This window comes from Myxine glutinosa, chromosome 1 (assembly GCF_964187855.1).
Source record: "Myxine glutinosa chromosome 1, kmMyxGlut1.1, whole genome shotgun sequence".
Classification (NCBI taxonomy): domain Eukaryota; kingdom Metazoa; phylum Chordata; class Myxini; order Myxiniformes; family Myxinidae; genus Myxine; species Myxine glutinosa.
Window position 1 is genome coordinate 100,422,356 of NC_136261.1, and position 16,718 is coordinate 100,439,073.

General features: G+C 48.0%; 2 protein-coding genes across 6 annotated transcripts in view; both read left to right on the forward strand.

The window, feature by feature from the left end:
- LOC137426812 (transcription initiation factor TFIID subunit 1) overlaps positions 1-16,718 on the forward strand; it is a 150,174-nt gene that overhangs the window by 38,337 nt on the left and 95,119 nt on the right. For 3 of the 5 annotated variants that reach the window (XM_078775141.1, XM_078775143.1, XM_078775142.1), the window contains 4 exons: positions 9,412-9,496; positions 9,600-9,722; positions 9,935-10,093; positions 16,049-16,170. In XM_078775141.1, coding sequence (XP_078631267.1) covers positions 9,412-9,496; positions 9,600-9,722; positions 9,935-10,093; positions 16,049-16,170 — 489 coding nt within the window. The remainder of the gene's footprint in view (positions 1-9,411; positions 9,497-9,599; positions 9,723-9,934; positions 10,094-16,048; positions 16,171-16,718) is intronic. The other 2 variants (XM_068115752.2, XM_068115736.2) reach the window with 1 other exon arrangement.
- Positions 12,627-14,319, forward strand: LOC137426826 (uncharacterized). Its single transcript, XM_068115765.2, has 2 exons — positions 12,627-13,064; positions 13,258-14,319. Exons 1-2 carry the CDS (start codon positions 12,672-12,674, stop codon positions 14,176-14,178), a joined length of 1,314 nt encoding a protein of 437 aa, XP_067971866.2. The 5' UTR covers positions 12,627-12,671; the 3' UTR covers positions 14,179-14,319.

Below are 16,718 nucleotides of genomic sequence, written 5' to 3' on the forward strand. Positions count from 1 at the left end.
GCAGAGTGGCCAGACGGAAGCCTCTCCTCAGTGAAAGACACATGAAAGCCCGCTTGGAGTTTGCAAAAAAGCATCTAAAGGACCCTCAGACTGTGAGAAACAAGATTCTGTGGTCTGATGAAACCGAGATTGAACTGTTTGTCCTCAATTCCAAGCGTCATGTCTGGAGGAAACCAGGTACCACTCATCACCTGCCCAATACTATCCCAACGGTGAAGCATGGTGGTGGCAGCATCATGCTGTGGGGGTGTTTTTCAGCAGCAGGGACTGGGGGACTGGTCAGGGTTGAGGGAACAATGAATGGAGCAAAGTACAGAGATATCCTTAATGAAAACCTGAAACAGAGCGCTCAGGACCTCAGACTGGGCCGAAGGTTCACCTTCCAACAGGACAATGACCCTAAGCACACAGCCAAGACAACACAGGAGTGGCTTAGGGACAACTCTGTGAAGGTCTTGAGTGGCCCAGCCAGAGCCCTGACTTGAACCCAATCGAACATCTCTGGAGAGACCTGAAAATGGCTATCCACCGACAGTCCCCATCCAACCTGACAGAGCTTGAGAGGATCTGCAGAGAAGAATGGCAGAAAATCCCCAAATCCAGGTGTGCGAAGCTTGTCGCATCATACCAAAGAAGACTCGAGGCTGTAATCGCTGCCAAAAGTGCTTCAACTAAGTACTGAGTTAAGGGTCTGAATACTTATGTCAATGTGATATTTCAGTTTTTTCTTTTTAATAAATTTGCAAAACTTTCTAAAATCCTGTTTTCTCTTTGTCATTATGGGGTATTGAGTGTAGATTGATGAGGGAAAAAATGAATTTAAACGATTTCAGCATGAGGCTGCAACATAACAAAATGTGAAAAAGTGAAGGGGTCTGAATACTTTCTGAATGCACTGTATATTACAGTGATGAACATCCATTTTAGCAGTTTTGTGAGCTGAATTTAAATTGCATTTGTAATTTATCCTCGGTCTCGTGACATCACATGCGTTTCAGCCAATCATGACAAAGACCTTGCTGTCTCCACAGAAATTTGTATGAATGCCCTCTCTACCGTTTTCCTCGGAGGGTTCGGTTTTTGCATGAATTCTCCTGTTCTTCCATGTATTATCCTTAAACTCACGTTGTTCAGTACCACGTGTTGTTCTGCCAGGAAGTCATTTAATGTCCATTACCTGATTACCATCAAGTTGCCCGTGCCTGCGCGGGATTCTAAATGGGGTAGGAATAGAGGCGGCAAAAATGCAAATGGCGTCTTCTATCATCAAGTCAGCAAGCTGCGAACAACAATTCACATTTTGTTGTGTTGTAACGCAATTTAAGTGTTCTCATGGCGGCGAGGTGCTCCATTTGAAACTATTTGTTCAATATTTGTAGAAATTTGATGCCTATGGTCTGGAATAAAAATTGTCATGGTGTAGCGGTTCCCGCTGAATGGACACAATCGCCTTGCACCTGCCAGGACGCGGCCAGGGCGCGATCGCCATGCCGGGCTCGTCCGGACGGGCCCAGACGCACCTCTCCTGGGCATGCCCGGACTCGCTGTTCCCGGGCACGCCCGAACCTCCCGGGCACGCCCGGTCTCGTCTTTCCCGGGCATGCCCGCTCTCGCCTTTCCAGGGCTCGCCCAGAGCGCCCGGGCACGCCCAGCCTCGACTTGCCAGGCCACGTCCAGGACGCCCGGGCATGTCCAGACTCGCCTTTCCAGGGCTCGCCCAGAGCGTCCGGGCATGCCCGCTCTCGCCTTTCCAGGGCTCGCCCAGAGCGCTCGGGCACGCCCAGCCTCGACTTGCCAGGCCGCGTCCAGGACGCCCGGGCATGTCCAGACTCGCCTTTCCAGGACTCGCCCTTGACACCCGGGCATGCCCGGTCTCGGTTTTCCTGGGCAAACGCCCCGGCATAAATGTGTATATATATTGCTGCCCGATAAACGGGCTTGTCAGAATACCTGAGCTGTTTTGTTTCAATAAAGCAACTCGGACGAATTCCGTCTTTGGTCGCGTCAATTCTTTCGACTCGCGTTGGAGCGCAGCTCCTTCAATGGTGTCAAAGCCAGTGACCAATTGCAAATTAATAGCAGGATTCGCAATCCTTAATCTGTGTCGAAGCAGATACAATCACTGCTTTATTAGGCTTTTGAGGTCAGTAAAAACAAGAAATTGGTCGATTTATCCACTGTGAAAGATGAAAAGGTTTTACCATCTTTAATATCTTTCATTTCCAAAATGTTGATGTCCATAAATTGTTTGAAAATTTACTGAAGTTTTGCATTTGATGCAAAGGTAAAAAGTGATCTTTTATATATTTCTTATTAAAATTTATCTTTAACGTTAATTTCAGTGATCCTTTATATTGGCTGCCAGTGTTTGAACCTTGAATTTCGTTTCACTTTCAGACATGTATGCTTATCATACTAAAATACGCAATGTGGTGTCTGTCTGATGATTTTTGACCGTGATATATTCCGTCGTTACTTATCCAATCTCAACCAAACTTGACAGGAGGACTGAGGGTCACACAATGAAGGTTGTAGCACATTCATTTCCCCCCCCTCCCCAAGGGGGTTTTCTCCCCCGAGCGGGTTTTCCCAGCCATTGCTGTCAATGGGGTTGCGTGTTGGGTTGTATATCCATGTTAAGTTAGCTTTATCGTGGCGTTTCTCCAAGAACACACAAAACGAATCATAATAGCATGATATTAATGTTATTACAAAACAATATTAATACCAATAATATCCCACCTCCCCAAAGGCTTTTTCCTCCTTGAGCAAACATCGTGTCAACGTTTATAAATAGCTTATCATGGCGTTTTCATGTGAGCAACAGCCCAACAACCTCTACGAGAAGTAAAAAATATTATAAACCACAAACACATATGATTAGCTTTTTAAACAGTCGCTAATGCTGTTTATAATAATAAACAAAGAAAGTTGGGGGAATCCGGACATCACTCAATGCTTGTCATGTCGCCGAACGCACCTGATCGTATATCTACTGTAGTCTATATATCCCACAATGATTAATAACACGATCCTTCCTGCCACTAACGTGGAGTTCTTCCAAGGCATTTCTTTGTGGTGTTTTTTCAAAGCCGCTTCTCATTGCAAAGGTAATAACAACACTTATGATAATGGCATACTGTAGCGGTTGCCGCTGAGCATACACAATCGCCTTACACCTGCCGATGACGCAACCAGGGAGCGATCACTGTACCGGGCTCGCCCAGGCCGCCCGGGCATGCCCAGACTCGCCTTTCCCGGGCTCGCCCAGGCCGCCCGGGCATGCCCAGACTCGCCTTTCCCGGGCAAACGCTCAGATCGGCATGCCGCGCCCGGCTTGGGAGGCGTGGCTTCCGGCATGACGTGTTTGATTGTGCTTATATATATTGCGACCTGATAAACGGGCTTTTCAGAGTACCCAAGTTTTCGTTTTAGCAATAAAGGAGCTCGGACGAATTCCCGTCTTTTGTCGCGTCAATCCTTTCGACTCACGTAGGAGCACAGCTCCTCACTGGTGACCCCCGACATGGACACGGCAGTTACCCTTAAACTGCCTACCTTCTGGGAGGCTCACGCGGCGGTTTGGTTCGCCCAGGCAGACTCCCAGTTTGCCCTGCGAGGCATTACCACAGACGACACCCGCTTCCACCATGTGGTAGCGGCACTCAGCTCCGCCACCACCCTGAGCCTCCTCCAGCACCCGCCAGCCGCTGACAAATATGGCGCGATCATGATGCTCCTCCTCGACGCATTCGCCCTCTCACCGGCAGAATGTGCACGACGCCTGCTTGACCTGCCCGAGCTCGGCGACACGCGCCCGTCCGAGCGGATGGACGACATGCTCTCGCTGCTAGGTGAGCACTCCTTGGATTTTATTTTCCGGGAGCTGTTCCTCCGCCAGCTACCTAGCCAGGTACGCTTCGCCCTGGCAGGCACGCAGATCACGGATCCCCGCGCCCTCGCCAGGGAGGCCGACAAGATCTCCTCGGCAGGCCAGCACATCGGGGCAGCTACCTGGAGCCCGCCGCCGTCCGAGGCGATGCCCATGGCGCCCGAGCGCTTGGTGCGGTTGGAGGCCGAACTGCCAGTGCGACTGGCGGCCGCCACGCCGCGCCGACCGATTCCAACATGACGGCCGGGGCCTCCACCTGACCAGGCATGGTGGTATTACCACGCGAGGTTCGGACAAAAGGCTCGGACATGCCGACCCCCGTGCACTTTCGGCGAGTCGGGAAACGGCCGGGTCGGCGTTCATTTCCAGCCATGAGCGCCGGCCACTCGGGCAACTTGCTTTTCATCAAGGACAAAGCGTCCGGGCGGCGTTTTCTTTGTGACACCGGCGCCCAACTGAGCGTCATACCCGCCTCCGAGCAGGACAGGCAGACCGCCGTTTGCGGCCCCTCCTTGATCACTGCCAACGGATCGGCCATCCGCACCTTCGGCCCACGCAACGTCACCCTCTGCTTCGGCAGCCAGCGCTTTAATTGGACCTTTGTGACGGCAAGCGTGCCCATGGCTTTGCTAGGCGCCGATTTCCTCTGCGCGCACGGGCTGCTAGTCGACGTAAAACGGCGCCGCCTCGTCAACGCCGAGACTTTCAGCTCCCTGGCATGCACAATGAGCAGCTCCGCGCCGACCGAACTATCATGCGCCCTCCCGGCGGCGAACGAGTTCGCTCGCCTGCTCGCAGAGTTCCCGGCCCTCACGCGGCCGACGTTTTCGGCCGTCGCAGTGAGACATGGTATCGAGCACCACATACCAACTATGGGCCCGCCGGTCTACGCCAGAGCCCGCCGCCTCGACCCGGCCAAGCTCGCCGTGGCAAAGGCCGAGTTCGACGCGTTGGAGCACCTCGGCATCGTGCGGCGCTCCGATAGCGTGTGGGCCTCACCTCTGCACATCGTGCCGAAGCCAGGGGGCAGCTGGCGCCCATGTGGTGACTACCGCCGCCTCAACGACGTTACCACCCCCGACAGGTATCCTGTCCCGCATATCCAGGACCTTTCCGCCCGTTTGGCGGGGTGGGTCATTTTCTCGAAAATTTACTTGATACGGGGATACCACCAGGTACCTGTCAGGCCGGCCGACGTCCCAAAAACGGCCGTCATCACACCTTTCGGCCTGTTCGAATTCCTGAGGATGCCGTTTGGCCTCAAGAACGCGGCCCAGGCATTCCAGCGCTTGATGGACAGCATGCTGCGCAACCTGCCGTTCCTCTTCATCTACCTGGACGACATCCTCGTCGCCAGCACGTCCCGGGCCGAGCACCTCCACCTCCGAACACTGTTCGGACGCCTCAGCGAGCACGGCTTAATCGTCAACCCGGCCAAATGCCACTTCTGCATGATGGCCGTTGACTTTTTGGGCCACCACATCACCAAGAACGGGGCCGTGCCGCTGCCAACCAAGGTCGAGGCCATCACCAAGTTCCCGCGTCCCCGCTCCATCAAGGCCCTGCAGGAGTTCCTCGGCATGGTGAATTTTTATCACCGTTTCATGCCCCGCGCTGCTCAGCTCATGCGGCCCCTTTACGAAGCCCTCCGGGGCAAGCCGGCCAAGCATGACGTCGTCTGGTCCGCAGACATGGACGCGGCATTCACAGGCGCAAAGCTGGCCCTCGCCGACGCAACGCTGCTTGCTCACCCGGTGCTCGACGCTCCCATCGCCCTCACTACGGACGCCTCCGACTACGTGGTGGGCGCCATACATGAACAATGGGTGAACGGGGTTTGGCAGCCACTCGCTTTTTTTCGCCGGCAACTCCGGCCGAACGAGCTAAAATATAGCACATTTGACCACGAGCTCCTTGGTCTATACCTGGCCGTTCGCCACTTCCGCCACCTCCTGGAGGGCCGCCCGTTCACGGCTTTCGTCGACCACAAGCCGTTGGTTTACGCGATGGCCAAAGTCACGGAGCCGTGGTCGGCCCACCAGCAGCGCCACCTCTCCGCCGTGTCGGAGTTTACCACGGACATCCGGCACGTCACCGGAAAAGACAACGCCGTGGCCGACTGTCTTTCTCGGGCCAACACGAACGCGGTCCACCTGGGCGTGGACTTCGCGCTTATGGCGGCCGACCAGACCGCCGACACCACGGTGCAAGCCCTCCGGGCGGCGGACACGGGCCTCCGCCTGGCCGACGTCCCCTTCGCGGACACTGTCCTGCTCTGCGACGTCTCCCAAGGCCAGCCTCGCCCCGTCGTGCCCGTTACCTGGCAGCGCCGCATTTTCGCCTCCCTCCACGGCCTTTCTCACCCGGGCCGGAAAGCTTCCCAGAAGCTGGTGTCAGCGCGTTTCGTCTGGCACGGACTTCGACGGGACGTTCCGCGACTGGGCCAATGCCTGCACGGCCTGCCAGTGGGCCAAGGTCCACCGCCACACCCAGGCCCCGCTGGCACCTTTCACCGTGCCCGAACGGCGTTTCGACCACGTCAACGTGGACCTGGTGGGCCCCCTTCCCCCATCACGAGGTTTCACACACCTGTTCACCATGGTGGACAGGACCACCAGATGGCCGGAGGCCGTTCCCCTCGCTTCCACCACAACCGCCGACGTGGCGCAGGCTTTCATCACCACCTGGGTCGCCCGTTTCGGCGCACCGGCAGACATCTCTTCGGACCGCGGTCCGCAGTTCACCTCCGAGCTTTGGGGCGCGGTCGCCTGCAACCTGGGGGTCAAGCTCCACCGTACCATGGCCTACCACCCCCAAGCCAACGGGTTGTGCGAGCGTTTTCACCGCTCCATGAAGGCCGTGCTCATGGCCGGCCTTCAGGACGGCGGTTGGGCCGACCGGCTGCCATGGGTCCTTTTGGGCCTCCGCACGGCCCCCAAGGAGGACTTCCAGGCATCCACCGCCGAGCTCGTCTACGGCCAGCCGCTACGCGTCCCGGGCGAGTTCGTGCCCGACGCTACCAGTCCCTGGTCCGCGGCTCGCCAGCGCTCGGACCTCCAGGAGGCCGCCCGACGGTTTCCCCCGTGCCAACGTCCCGCCACTGTGGCCCCCAGTCCTACGTCCCCCCAGCGCTCCGCATAGCGGAGTACGTTTTTGTGCGTCATCACGCACACCGGGGGCCACTCCGGCCGCCGTACGATGGGCCCTTCCGGGTCCTGCGACGGGACGACAAGTCCTTCGTCGTCGACGTCGGCGGCGGGTCGGACCGGATTTTGGTGGACCGCCTCAAGCCGGCGCACTTGGACGTCGACCAACCACCACGGTTGGCCCTTCCTCCGCGGCGAGGCTGCCCCCCGTCCACGGTTCCCCCCGCTCGACCACCCACCACCACACCGGACCCCCCCCCCACGACCCTCCAGGGGTCGCTTCGGCCGGGTCATCAGGACCCCCCTTAAATTGACCCTGCCGGTGCAAGTCGATTCTGGGGGGGCGCGTGTAGCAGTTCCCGCTGAGCATACACAATCGCCTTACACCTGCCGATGACGCAACCAGGGAGCGATCACTGTACCGGGCTCGCCCAGGCCGCCCGGGCATGCCCAGACTCGCCTTTCCCGGGCAAACGCTCCGATCGGCATGCCGCGCCCGGCTTGGGAGGCGTGGCTTCCGGAATGACGTGTTTGATTGTGCTTATATATATATTGCTACCCGATAAACGGGCTTTTCAGAGTACCTGAGTTTTCGTTTTACCAATAAAGGAGCTCGGACTAATTCCCGTCTTTTGTCGCGTCAATCCTTTCGACTCGCGTAGGAGCACGGCTCCTCAATACCGTAATATTAATGATATATTTTCAATGACCTGATCTAACATGTTGTAATATCATGCACGGTATGATCCTTTCAATGACCTGATCTAACATGTTATAATGTCATGCACGGTCTGATCCTTTCAATGACCTGATCTAACATGTTATAATATCATGCACGGTCTGATCCTTTCAATGAGCTGATCGAACATGTTATAATGTCATGCACGGTCTGATCCTTTCAATGAGCTGATCTAACATGTTATAATATCATGCACGGTCTGATCCTTTCAATGAGCTGATCTAACATGTTATAATATCATGCATGTTCTGATCCTTTCAATGACCTAATCTAACATGTTATAATGTCATGCACGGTCTGATCCTTTCAAGGACCTGATCTAACATGTTATAATGTCATGCATGGTCTGATCCTTTCAATGACCTGATCTAACATGTTATAATATCATGCACGGTCTGATCCTTTCAATGACCTGATCTAATATGTTATAATATCATGCACGGTCTGATCCTTTCAATGACCTGATCTAACATGTTATAATATCATGCACGGTCTGATCCTTAATGACCTGATCTAACATGTTATAATGTCATGCACAGTCTGATCCTTTCAATGACCTGATCTAACATGTTATAATATCATGCACGGTCTGATCCTTTCAATGACCTGATCTAACATGTTATATTGTAATGCACGGTCTGATCCTTTCAATGACCTGATATAACATGTTATAATGTCATGCATGGTCTGATCCTTTCAATGACCTGATCTAACATGTTATAATATCATGCACGGTCTGATCATTAATGACCTGATCTAACATGTTATAATGTCATGCACAGTCTGATCCTTTCAATGACCTGATCTAACATGTTATAATATCATACACGGTCTGATCCTTTCAATGACCTGATCTAACATGTTATAATATCATGCACGGTCTGATCCTTTCAATGACCTGATCTAACATGTTATATTGTAATGCACGGTCTGATCCTTTCAATGACCTGATCTAACATGTTATAATGTTATGCACGATCTGATCCTTTCAATGACCTGATCTAACATGTTATAATATCATGCACGGTCTGATCCTTTCAATGACCTGATCTAACATGTTATAATGTCATGCACGGTCTGATCCTTAATGACCTGATCTAACATGTTATAATGTCATGCACGGTCTGATCCTTTCAATGACCTCATCTAACATGTTATATTGTAATGCACGGTCTGATCCTTTCAATGACCTGATATAACATGTTATAATGTCATGCACGGTCTGATCCTTTCAATGACCTGATGTAACATGTTATAATGCCATGCACGGTCTGATCCTTTCAATGAGCTGATCTAACATGTTATAATATCATGCATTTTCTGATCCTTTCAATGACCTGATATAACATGTTATAATATTATGCATGTTCTGATCCTTTCAATGACCTGATATAACATGTTATAATATCATGCATGTTCTGATCCTTTCAATGACCTGATCTAACATATTGGAAAAGTAATAATAATTGGCAATAATAAAAAGTATTATAACATGACTCCCCCTGCCGCTCCCATAATGAGAGGGTGTACTCGTTATGTAAAGCTTCATTCCCTTTCAAGCAATTCAGCATTTCCATCTCGATTGAACATTGTTGTGCATTCACGTTGTTTCTCACATTGTGTCAATGTTCCAGGTACTCAAGTCGCAGCGAGCGAGCCATGCCGGTTGGCTTCCCACAAGTGTTACTCGAAACGCCAGTGCATACAATGCACAGCAAGGCACGGACCCGCACTATGACCCAATTTATATCGTCGCCATGTTGGTTCACCGGCAGGATTTATTCTTGATTAACCAGTTTGTATCCTTTCTTCATTGTCACAGGTTTGAACCGCAGTTTCAGCTGGCTAACGACGCCACAGATTGCCCTGCCTTCCAAACCTCCAACCCCAGTTATTGTTGCACCTGGGAAGGCAGCCAGGGACAAGGGGCAAATGGAAAATTCTGGTAAAGCCTCTAACAGTGTCTTCTAGTTGCACAATTAGTCTAATGATGTATCTCCCACACATTAATCCAAGTCAATACAATACGTGTATGTGTGTGTGCGTGGGGGGCAGGGGGAGGTGGGTGGAGAGGGGGGTGTGGGGGAGGGAGGTGTGTGTGTACGTATATGATTTACACGATCACTCAATACCCTTCTATGTCTCTTCCACAAGCAGAAGAAAATCGAACAAGCTACTCCATCTTCCCAGTGGATAATGAGGAACTAGTGTATGGACGTTGGGAAGATAATATTATTTGGGATGACCAGGCTATGGACGAGATTCCCTCACCACCCATCCTTACTCTGGATCCTAATGATGAGAACATCATCCTCGGTGATTGTTGCATTTCCGTATCCTTTACTACTACTTTGACTTCCTCGTATATTTTGCATTGCTTTGCATGGTTTCCTTTTTATTTTTTACCACTGCCATTGTATCAAAATCATCTCATGATGTTATGGTGTACCAGTTAAACCACCTGAATGTTAAAACCTACACCATATGATTAATTAGTGACCACCCAATTGACTCATTCTGCATTAGATCATTTTATTATCAAGTAACATTGTATTCATGTTCATGTTGGCTTTGCACTAAAATTTGAACTTTATTTTTTACCCCGTGCACACAAAACCAAAAGCGGGATTAAGCAATTGGTTCATGTCCGTCTGTCCATCTGTCCGCCTGTCTTACTTATGATCATCACTTTATGATGTCAAATCCGCCTCATGATCTTCAGTTTATGATCGGGGAACAGTTTATTATTCCCATAACAGTTTCACCAGAGGGGACTACAGGTTTGCTCTCCATCCATCCGTTCCACCTATGGTTTTTTCAGACTTTTTTCCCCATACCCTTCAACATATTAAAATGAAACTTGGTACATAGTAAACTTGGTACCCCCCCCCACCCCCCCCCCCCCCTTCCCATGCCGCCTCCCCCCAAGCCCTCTCCCTCCAACAGATCTTCCGTTGTCTCTGTTCTCTGCTGTTGTACTTATGTGCTTCCCTCTCTCCCCATCTTGTCTCCCGCTCCCTTTATTGTATGTTTTTGTGAGTCCGTTTTTTTTTGTGATTGATGTTAGCTCTTACACGAGCCTCGATCTTGTAAAAAAAAAAAAAAAAAAAAAAAAAAAAATAGCGGGGCAGCTAAGTGCCAAATATCAGTACAATTGTTCAGATTGTGGTAAAAGCACCAAATTTCGTACAGTTCATCTTGAATACATAATAATCGATTTCAGATATAGTGCCAAGAAAAAAATCCCCCTGGTGGCCATATTTGGCCAAAATCCAAGATGGCCACCAGCCGAGCCGTGAATTTCTATTAAACCCGATATTTTCTTTAATATTCAAGCTACAGACATGAATAAAACATCATTTTGTATGTTTTCAGACACAAGGAATCCAATTACAGCATTAATTCTTTCATAAAATGCATATATGTCAGCATAAAGGGCATGTTTATGTCGAAATTGTCAACAATCGACGAACAATTGACCGGATTACAATTTGGAATATTCACGATGACAACAGTCGGAAAGGTGAATGCTTACTTTCTAATATGACTATTAACTGTATTTAGAAACAAATCTTTTCTCTTTTCTGCCAGGTCTACATGTATGGCACCAATGATGCCATCCAGGTGTTAAGTCTGAACCTTCGGAGTTCCCACAATGTCGACACGGAAAAAGTGTAAGCTCATTGAACATGAGAAGCTGTCCTCACCTCGAAACACACCAGGACCTATTGATTGGACAATATGTGTGCTATATCAAGAACGTTCGACTGCACCACTTCAGTGTCCTGCACTATCAAAACGAACAGATGTGGGAGCTGGTTATGACACATTGGCTGACAATTTGAAATGTTTTCATGACTTGGGCAAGCTAGCGGTGGCTATAGATATATCACAGCTTGATGAGGGCGATGGCATTGCAAATACGTTGTCCAAACATAGTGCCAAATGGCATCACTCCTGCCGCTTGAAGTACTCTGCTAGTAGGCTGACAAGACTACAACCGGTGGAACCATGCACCAGTCAGAAAGGAGATGGTCCTTAATGCGTCGACAAGCTAGTGAAGATCAAAGTAGTGATACATGTTTCTTCTGTGACATAATGGGAACAGAAAGTAGTCCGCTGCACGAAGCAATGGCTCCCTGGTTCTTTGCCCTTGATCAAACACACTATTCCAGATGGATTCCCATTCATATTCGGGACATGGTTACACTGCAGGACAGACTTCCTGATGTAGCGAGGCAGTTTGAACAAGGTGACTTTGTGGTGCACAAAACAAATCGTCCATTCTCAGCTCTTGCCATAGATCATGCACACGAACAAAATAATGCGGTCGTAAAGGGTGATTATGGGGCGGTTGGTCTTCTGCAAAATCCACGAGCACTCCTACGGTGGATGGTAGCAGGTCCTGAACTGGCTAGGGTTGTACATGGCTTTGAAACAGTTGCCCTCGAAAGCAGTACTTCGAAGAACAATCTTAAGCATCATGAGCATACGCTGTCCGCACAAGTCTCCTTTGCAAAAGAGGTCACGACGCTCGTTCAAGTAATTGATGACATGGGAAATCCATTCACAGACGAAAGCGGGGACTTGCTGGTCTTGGATAGCCGAGATATTGTTGATTCAGAAATAGCGGATAACGTGCGCTCCATAGAGAATTTGGGCCAGCAGCAGTATGAGCAATATGTCAAAGAGCGTATGTTAGAGAGAACAACCCCTATAATGGATCCCATCAAGAGAAACAACATACCTTTGTTCAGCCAACCACCACCAAAGGTCTCATCTAAAGCAACACACCTATCATCACTTAAAAGTGACTGTGCACTGTTTTCGAGACTCTACATAGCTTCTCAAATGCGCGAAGGGGACCTGGAAAATTTCTTCAGGCACGAGAACCATGCGTATCCTCCTTCTCTGTCACAGCTTGGGAAACTCCCAAGGTTTAGAAAAGCTATGCAAACCCAGTGGAGAAGCTCCTGTAGCTGATGTTATCATATTGGATGGAGCAGCAATCGTCAACATGTTGAGACGAGTAGGGACCAAAACCTTCCAGGAATACGCTACCCTAGTGTTTCTGCCGTACATCAAAGCACAGCTACGAAACGTCTCGAGAGTCGATATCGTTTGGGACATGTACATCCAAGGGAGCCTTAAATCCACAGCTAGAGAGAAACGAGGCAAAGGTATTCGGAGACGTGTAACAGCAGCAAACACTATTCCAGGAAACTGGCAGGAGTTCCTGCGTTTGGACAACAACAAGACTGAGCTCTTCGAATTCCTGGCACATCAGGTATTACCGTCACCAATCACCATGCTTAATATAATTCTTAATATATGCAAATAATTGTACATAACATTTAATATACAATGTAGTTTCATTAACCATGTTAGCAAGTGTGCGTACTACTGATATACCAATGCTCTATACCAATATGAATCTATAATCACTAATACTTCTTTACTGTCGCTACTTCTAACCATAGGTGGTGGAAAATCTCTCCACAGAGAAGGAAGTGTACACGACATGTGGAGAGAATGTGTTGTGTACTCGTGTGAATCAAAACGTATCGGCTATGGCACCTTGTTCGCACGAAGAAGCAGACACGAGAATGTTCGTCCATGCAATGGATGCAGAAAACCGAGGACATCGCAGAATTGTCTTGCGGACAGTCGACACTGATGTACTTGTTCTTGCCGTCTCCAATGCTGTACGTCGTGAGAACACGGAGATATGGGTTGCGTTTGGCACAGGAAAGCATTTCCGGTACATCCCTGCTCATGAGATCGCCACATCGTTGGGCCATGACAAAGCAAGGGCGCTTCCAATGTTTCATGCCTTCACTGGTTGCGACACCGTGTCATCATTTGCGGGGAGAGGAAAGAAGACTGCTTTCGACATTTGGAAATCATTCCCCGAGGTCACTCCAGTCTTCATCACTCTTAGGGAAACGCCATCAAGTTTCAACGAAGAGTACATGTCAGTTTTAGAGTGCTTCGTTGTACTGCTGTATGACAGGACATCTTCAGAAACCAGCGTAAATGCAGCCAGGCAACACATGTTCAGTACCAAAGCTAGATCTCTCGATGGTATACCGCCAACAAGTGCAGCACTGTTACAACAAGTGAAACGGACAGTCTACCAAGGTGGACATATTTGGGGACAGTCACATGTGCGTGTTCCAGAGGTGCCTTCCCCAGATGCATGGGGGTGGAAGAAGAACGCTCTACATGAATGGGAACCACTGTGGACACTACTGCCTGAAGCAGCAATGTCTTGTTCCGAGCTGATAAAGTGTCATTGTGTGAAAGGTTGCAGGGGACAATGCAAGTGTGTCAAAGCAAATCTTAAATGCACAACACTCTGTCAATGCAGGGGTGATTGCGACCACAATGAAGGCAACTGACTGTTGTTTGTAAATGATGTAATGATATGGCGTTTTCATTCGCTAGTCGAATGTAGCCTACTGCAGTATTAGTAGTAGACATCATCATGTTTCAGTAGTATTGTCATTCAGTTGACATGGGTGTATATAGTTAATGTATTTGTTGTCTATCATGTCTATATACAACATGAACTGGTCAATTTATTGTTTATTTCAAGATCTGCCAATGTGGGTAATTGTGTTTTAATTCTAGTCTGATTTGTATATCAGTTTTACGGTATCGTTCTTGCCAGCAGTCAGCTATAGTGGCTACTGGTATACTGATACTGGTATATCACATCAAGGTGCTTAATAATCTGTTATAATGTGGAATGTCAACCACACCCAACTGCAGTCAGAAGTAGTTGCTTAAAGTTCTTACTTCCCAATATATTGCATTGCGATATTTGTTTACATTTTTATTTATGTTTGCTTCTGCTTGTACATCATATGTTACCATGATGACAATGCATTTATTTTAAAACTCAACCATGTGGTAATTCCATGTAAAGTAATTTTACTTTTCATTTAATGTGAAATGTTTTAATATTGTTCATTTTTAAATCTCATTTCACATGCATCAGTGTACTATGTGCATAATTTAATGGTAGCGGTGTATTGTTGTGCTAAACTGTTGGCAGGTGGAACAACAGAGCGATTCGGTTACTAAATTACCATATTATAAATGATGTGTACAATTACACCTTCATGCATTACATATATTATTGCAAGTAAAAAATACTTTGAATTTTATTATGAGTATAATACACCCATGTTGTGATATGATATCACATCACATTGCTTAAAATCGGTCAAATTTTTCACCGATTTCAGATTATTTGGCACAAATTAGCTCTTTATGTTGAAATAAATGTATTTTATGAAAGAATTAATGCTGTAATTGGATTCCTTGTGTCTGAAAACATACAAAATGATGTTTTATTCATGTCTGTAGCTTGAATATTAAAGAAAATATCGGGTTTAATAGAAATTCACGGCTCGGCTGGTGGCCATCTTGGATTTTAGCCAAATAAGGCCACCAGGGCGATTTTTTTCTTGGCACTATATCTGAAATCGATTATTATGTATTCAAGATGAACTGTACAAATTTGGTGCTTTTACCACAATCTGAACAATTGTTTCACATATCTGCCCCGCTAACATGGCTTTATTATGATACATTTCAGGGCGTTTTGTCAATTTTTCAGAGTTATGCCTTTTTTGGACTTACGATCAAGAATTGGTCCAGTACCTGGAATAGGTTCTTCAACACGGATGAGTCTGTCTTTCTCACAGTGTTTCTGGAAACACCAAAAATATGCCAACCCAACTATCTACAACTGTGGTAATCCACAAGTACAAATCTTCAACTTCTTGGTGTTACCATTAAGCATGATCTGTCTTGGGCGTTACACATGTCCACACTGACCTCCAAGTGAGATACAGACTGTGCATCCTCCACTGAGCAAAGGCTTTCCTTGGTTTCTCTGTAACACTACTTTTCCTTGGTTTCTCCGCAGTCTTCAAACTTGCAATAATTAATTCAACCGACATAGGATTCACAATGTACAAAATTCATTCAGGATATCACATCAGAAGGGGACATGTATTGCAAAGCAATTCTCACTCTTGTTTAAATTGAATGTTATTGAACCACTTATCTCCTAGACTCGTGGCAATTGTGTTTGTTGTCTTGAGAACAGTGGGGGTGTTACACATGGATCTTGTTTTATTTGTGGAAAAAACGGAAAAAATGACTTGACCATGACTGAAAAATGTATTCATCAAATCTTCTATTGTTCATCCTTTCCATCAATTATCTACTGTCTATTATTCTTGTTTTGCTGTTAAGCAGAGTTTCCAGAAAGTGAGCCACAAAGCCCTCCATCTCCTAGTAAAGAAGGTAAAAAGGATGGACCATCTCGCCGAGGACGCCTGTTGCTCGGGAAAGGAGCAGAGAAAGATGACAACAAGGTAGAATATAGCTAGTCACTTTCTGCATTCCCATTTCACTGCATTTAGTTCCTTTGATTTGCTTCATTATTGCTTTCATCAATTAGACCAAATTAGGCAAAAAAAAAAAATTCATTGCTTTGTTTCGTTAATGCTGACTGCCATGGCCACTCAAATGTATGATGTATAAAGTGCTTCGGTTTAGCTAGCCTCTAATGCAATGTGGCATGTGGCCAACATGAGAACTACCAATGAAATATTGTCACGTGCCGATGTGGTAGTGTGTGTGTGTGTGTGTGTGTGTGTGTGTGTGTGTGTGTGTTTGTGTGTGTGTGTGTATATATATGTACATGTGTATATATATGTATATATATATATATATATATATATATATATATATATATATATATGTATATATATATCTTGTTACCGAACCCGACGTCTGCCTCGGTTCCCGTTATCGAGGGGGGATTAAGCCCCTCGTCTGTTACTGACCGACGTGGTCCCGGGGGTATGACGCCACGCCCGGTCGGCGCTGGGTAGGGTTTTAGGCCCACAAGTCCTATGAC

What these genes read in the sequence shown, in the direction of transcription:
- LOC137426826 (XM_068115765.2), top strand. Translation starts at nt 12,672, where the DNA reads ATGCGTATCCTCCTTCTCTGTCACAGCTTGGGAAACTCCCAAGGTTTA. An exon ending in TCGAATTCCTGGCACATCAG is followed by an intron (nt 13,065 to 13,257) that starts GTATTACCGTCA and finishes TTCTAACCATAG; the next exon opens with GTGGTGGAAAATCTCTCCAC.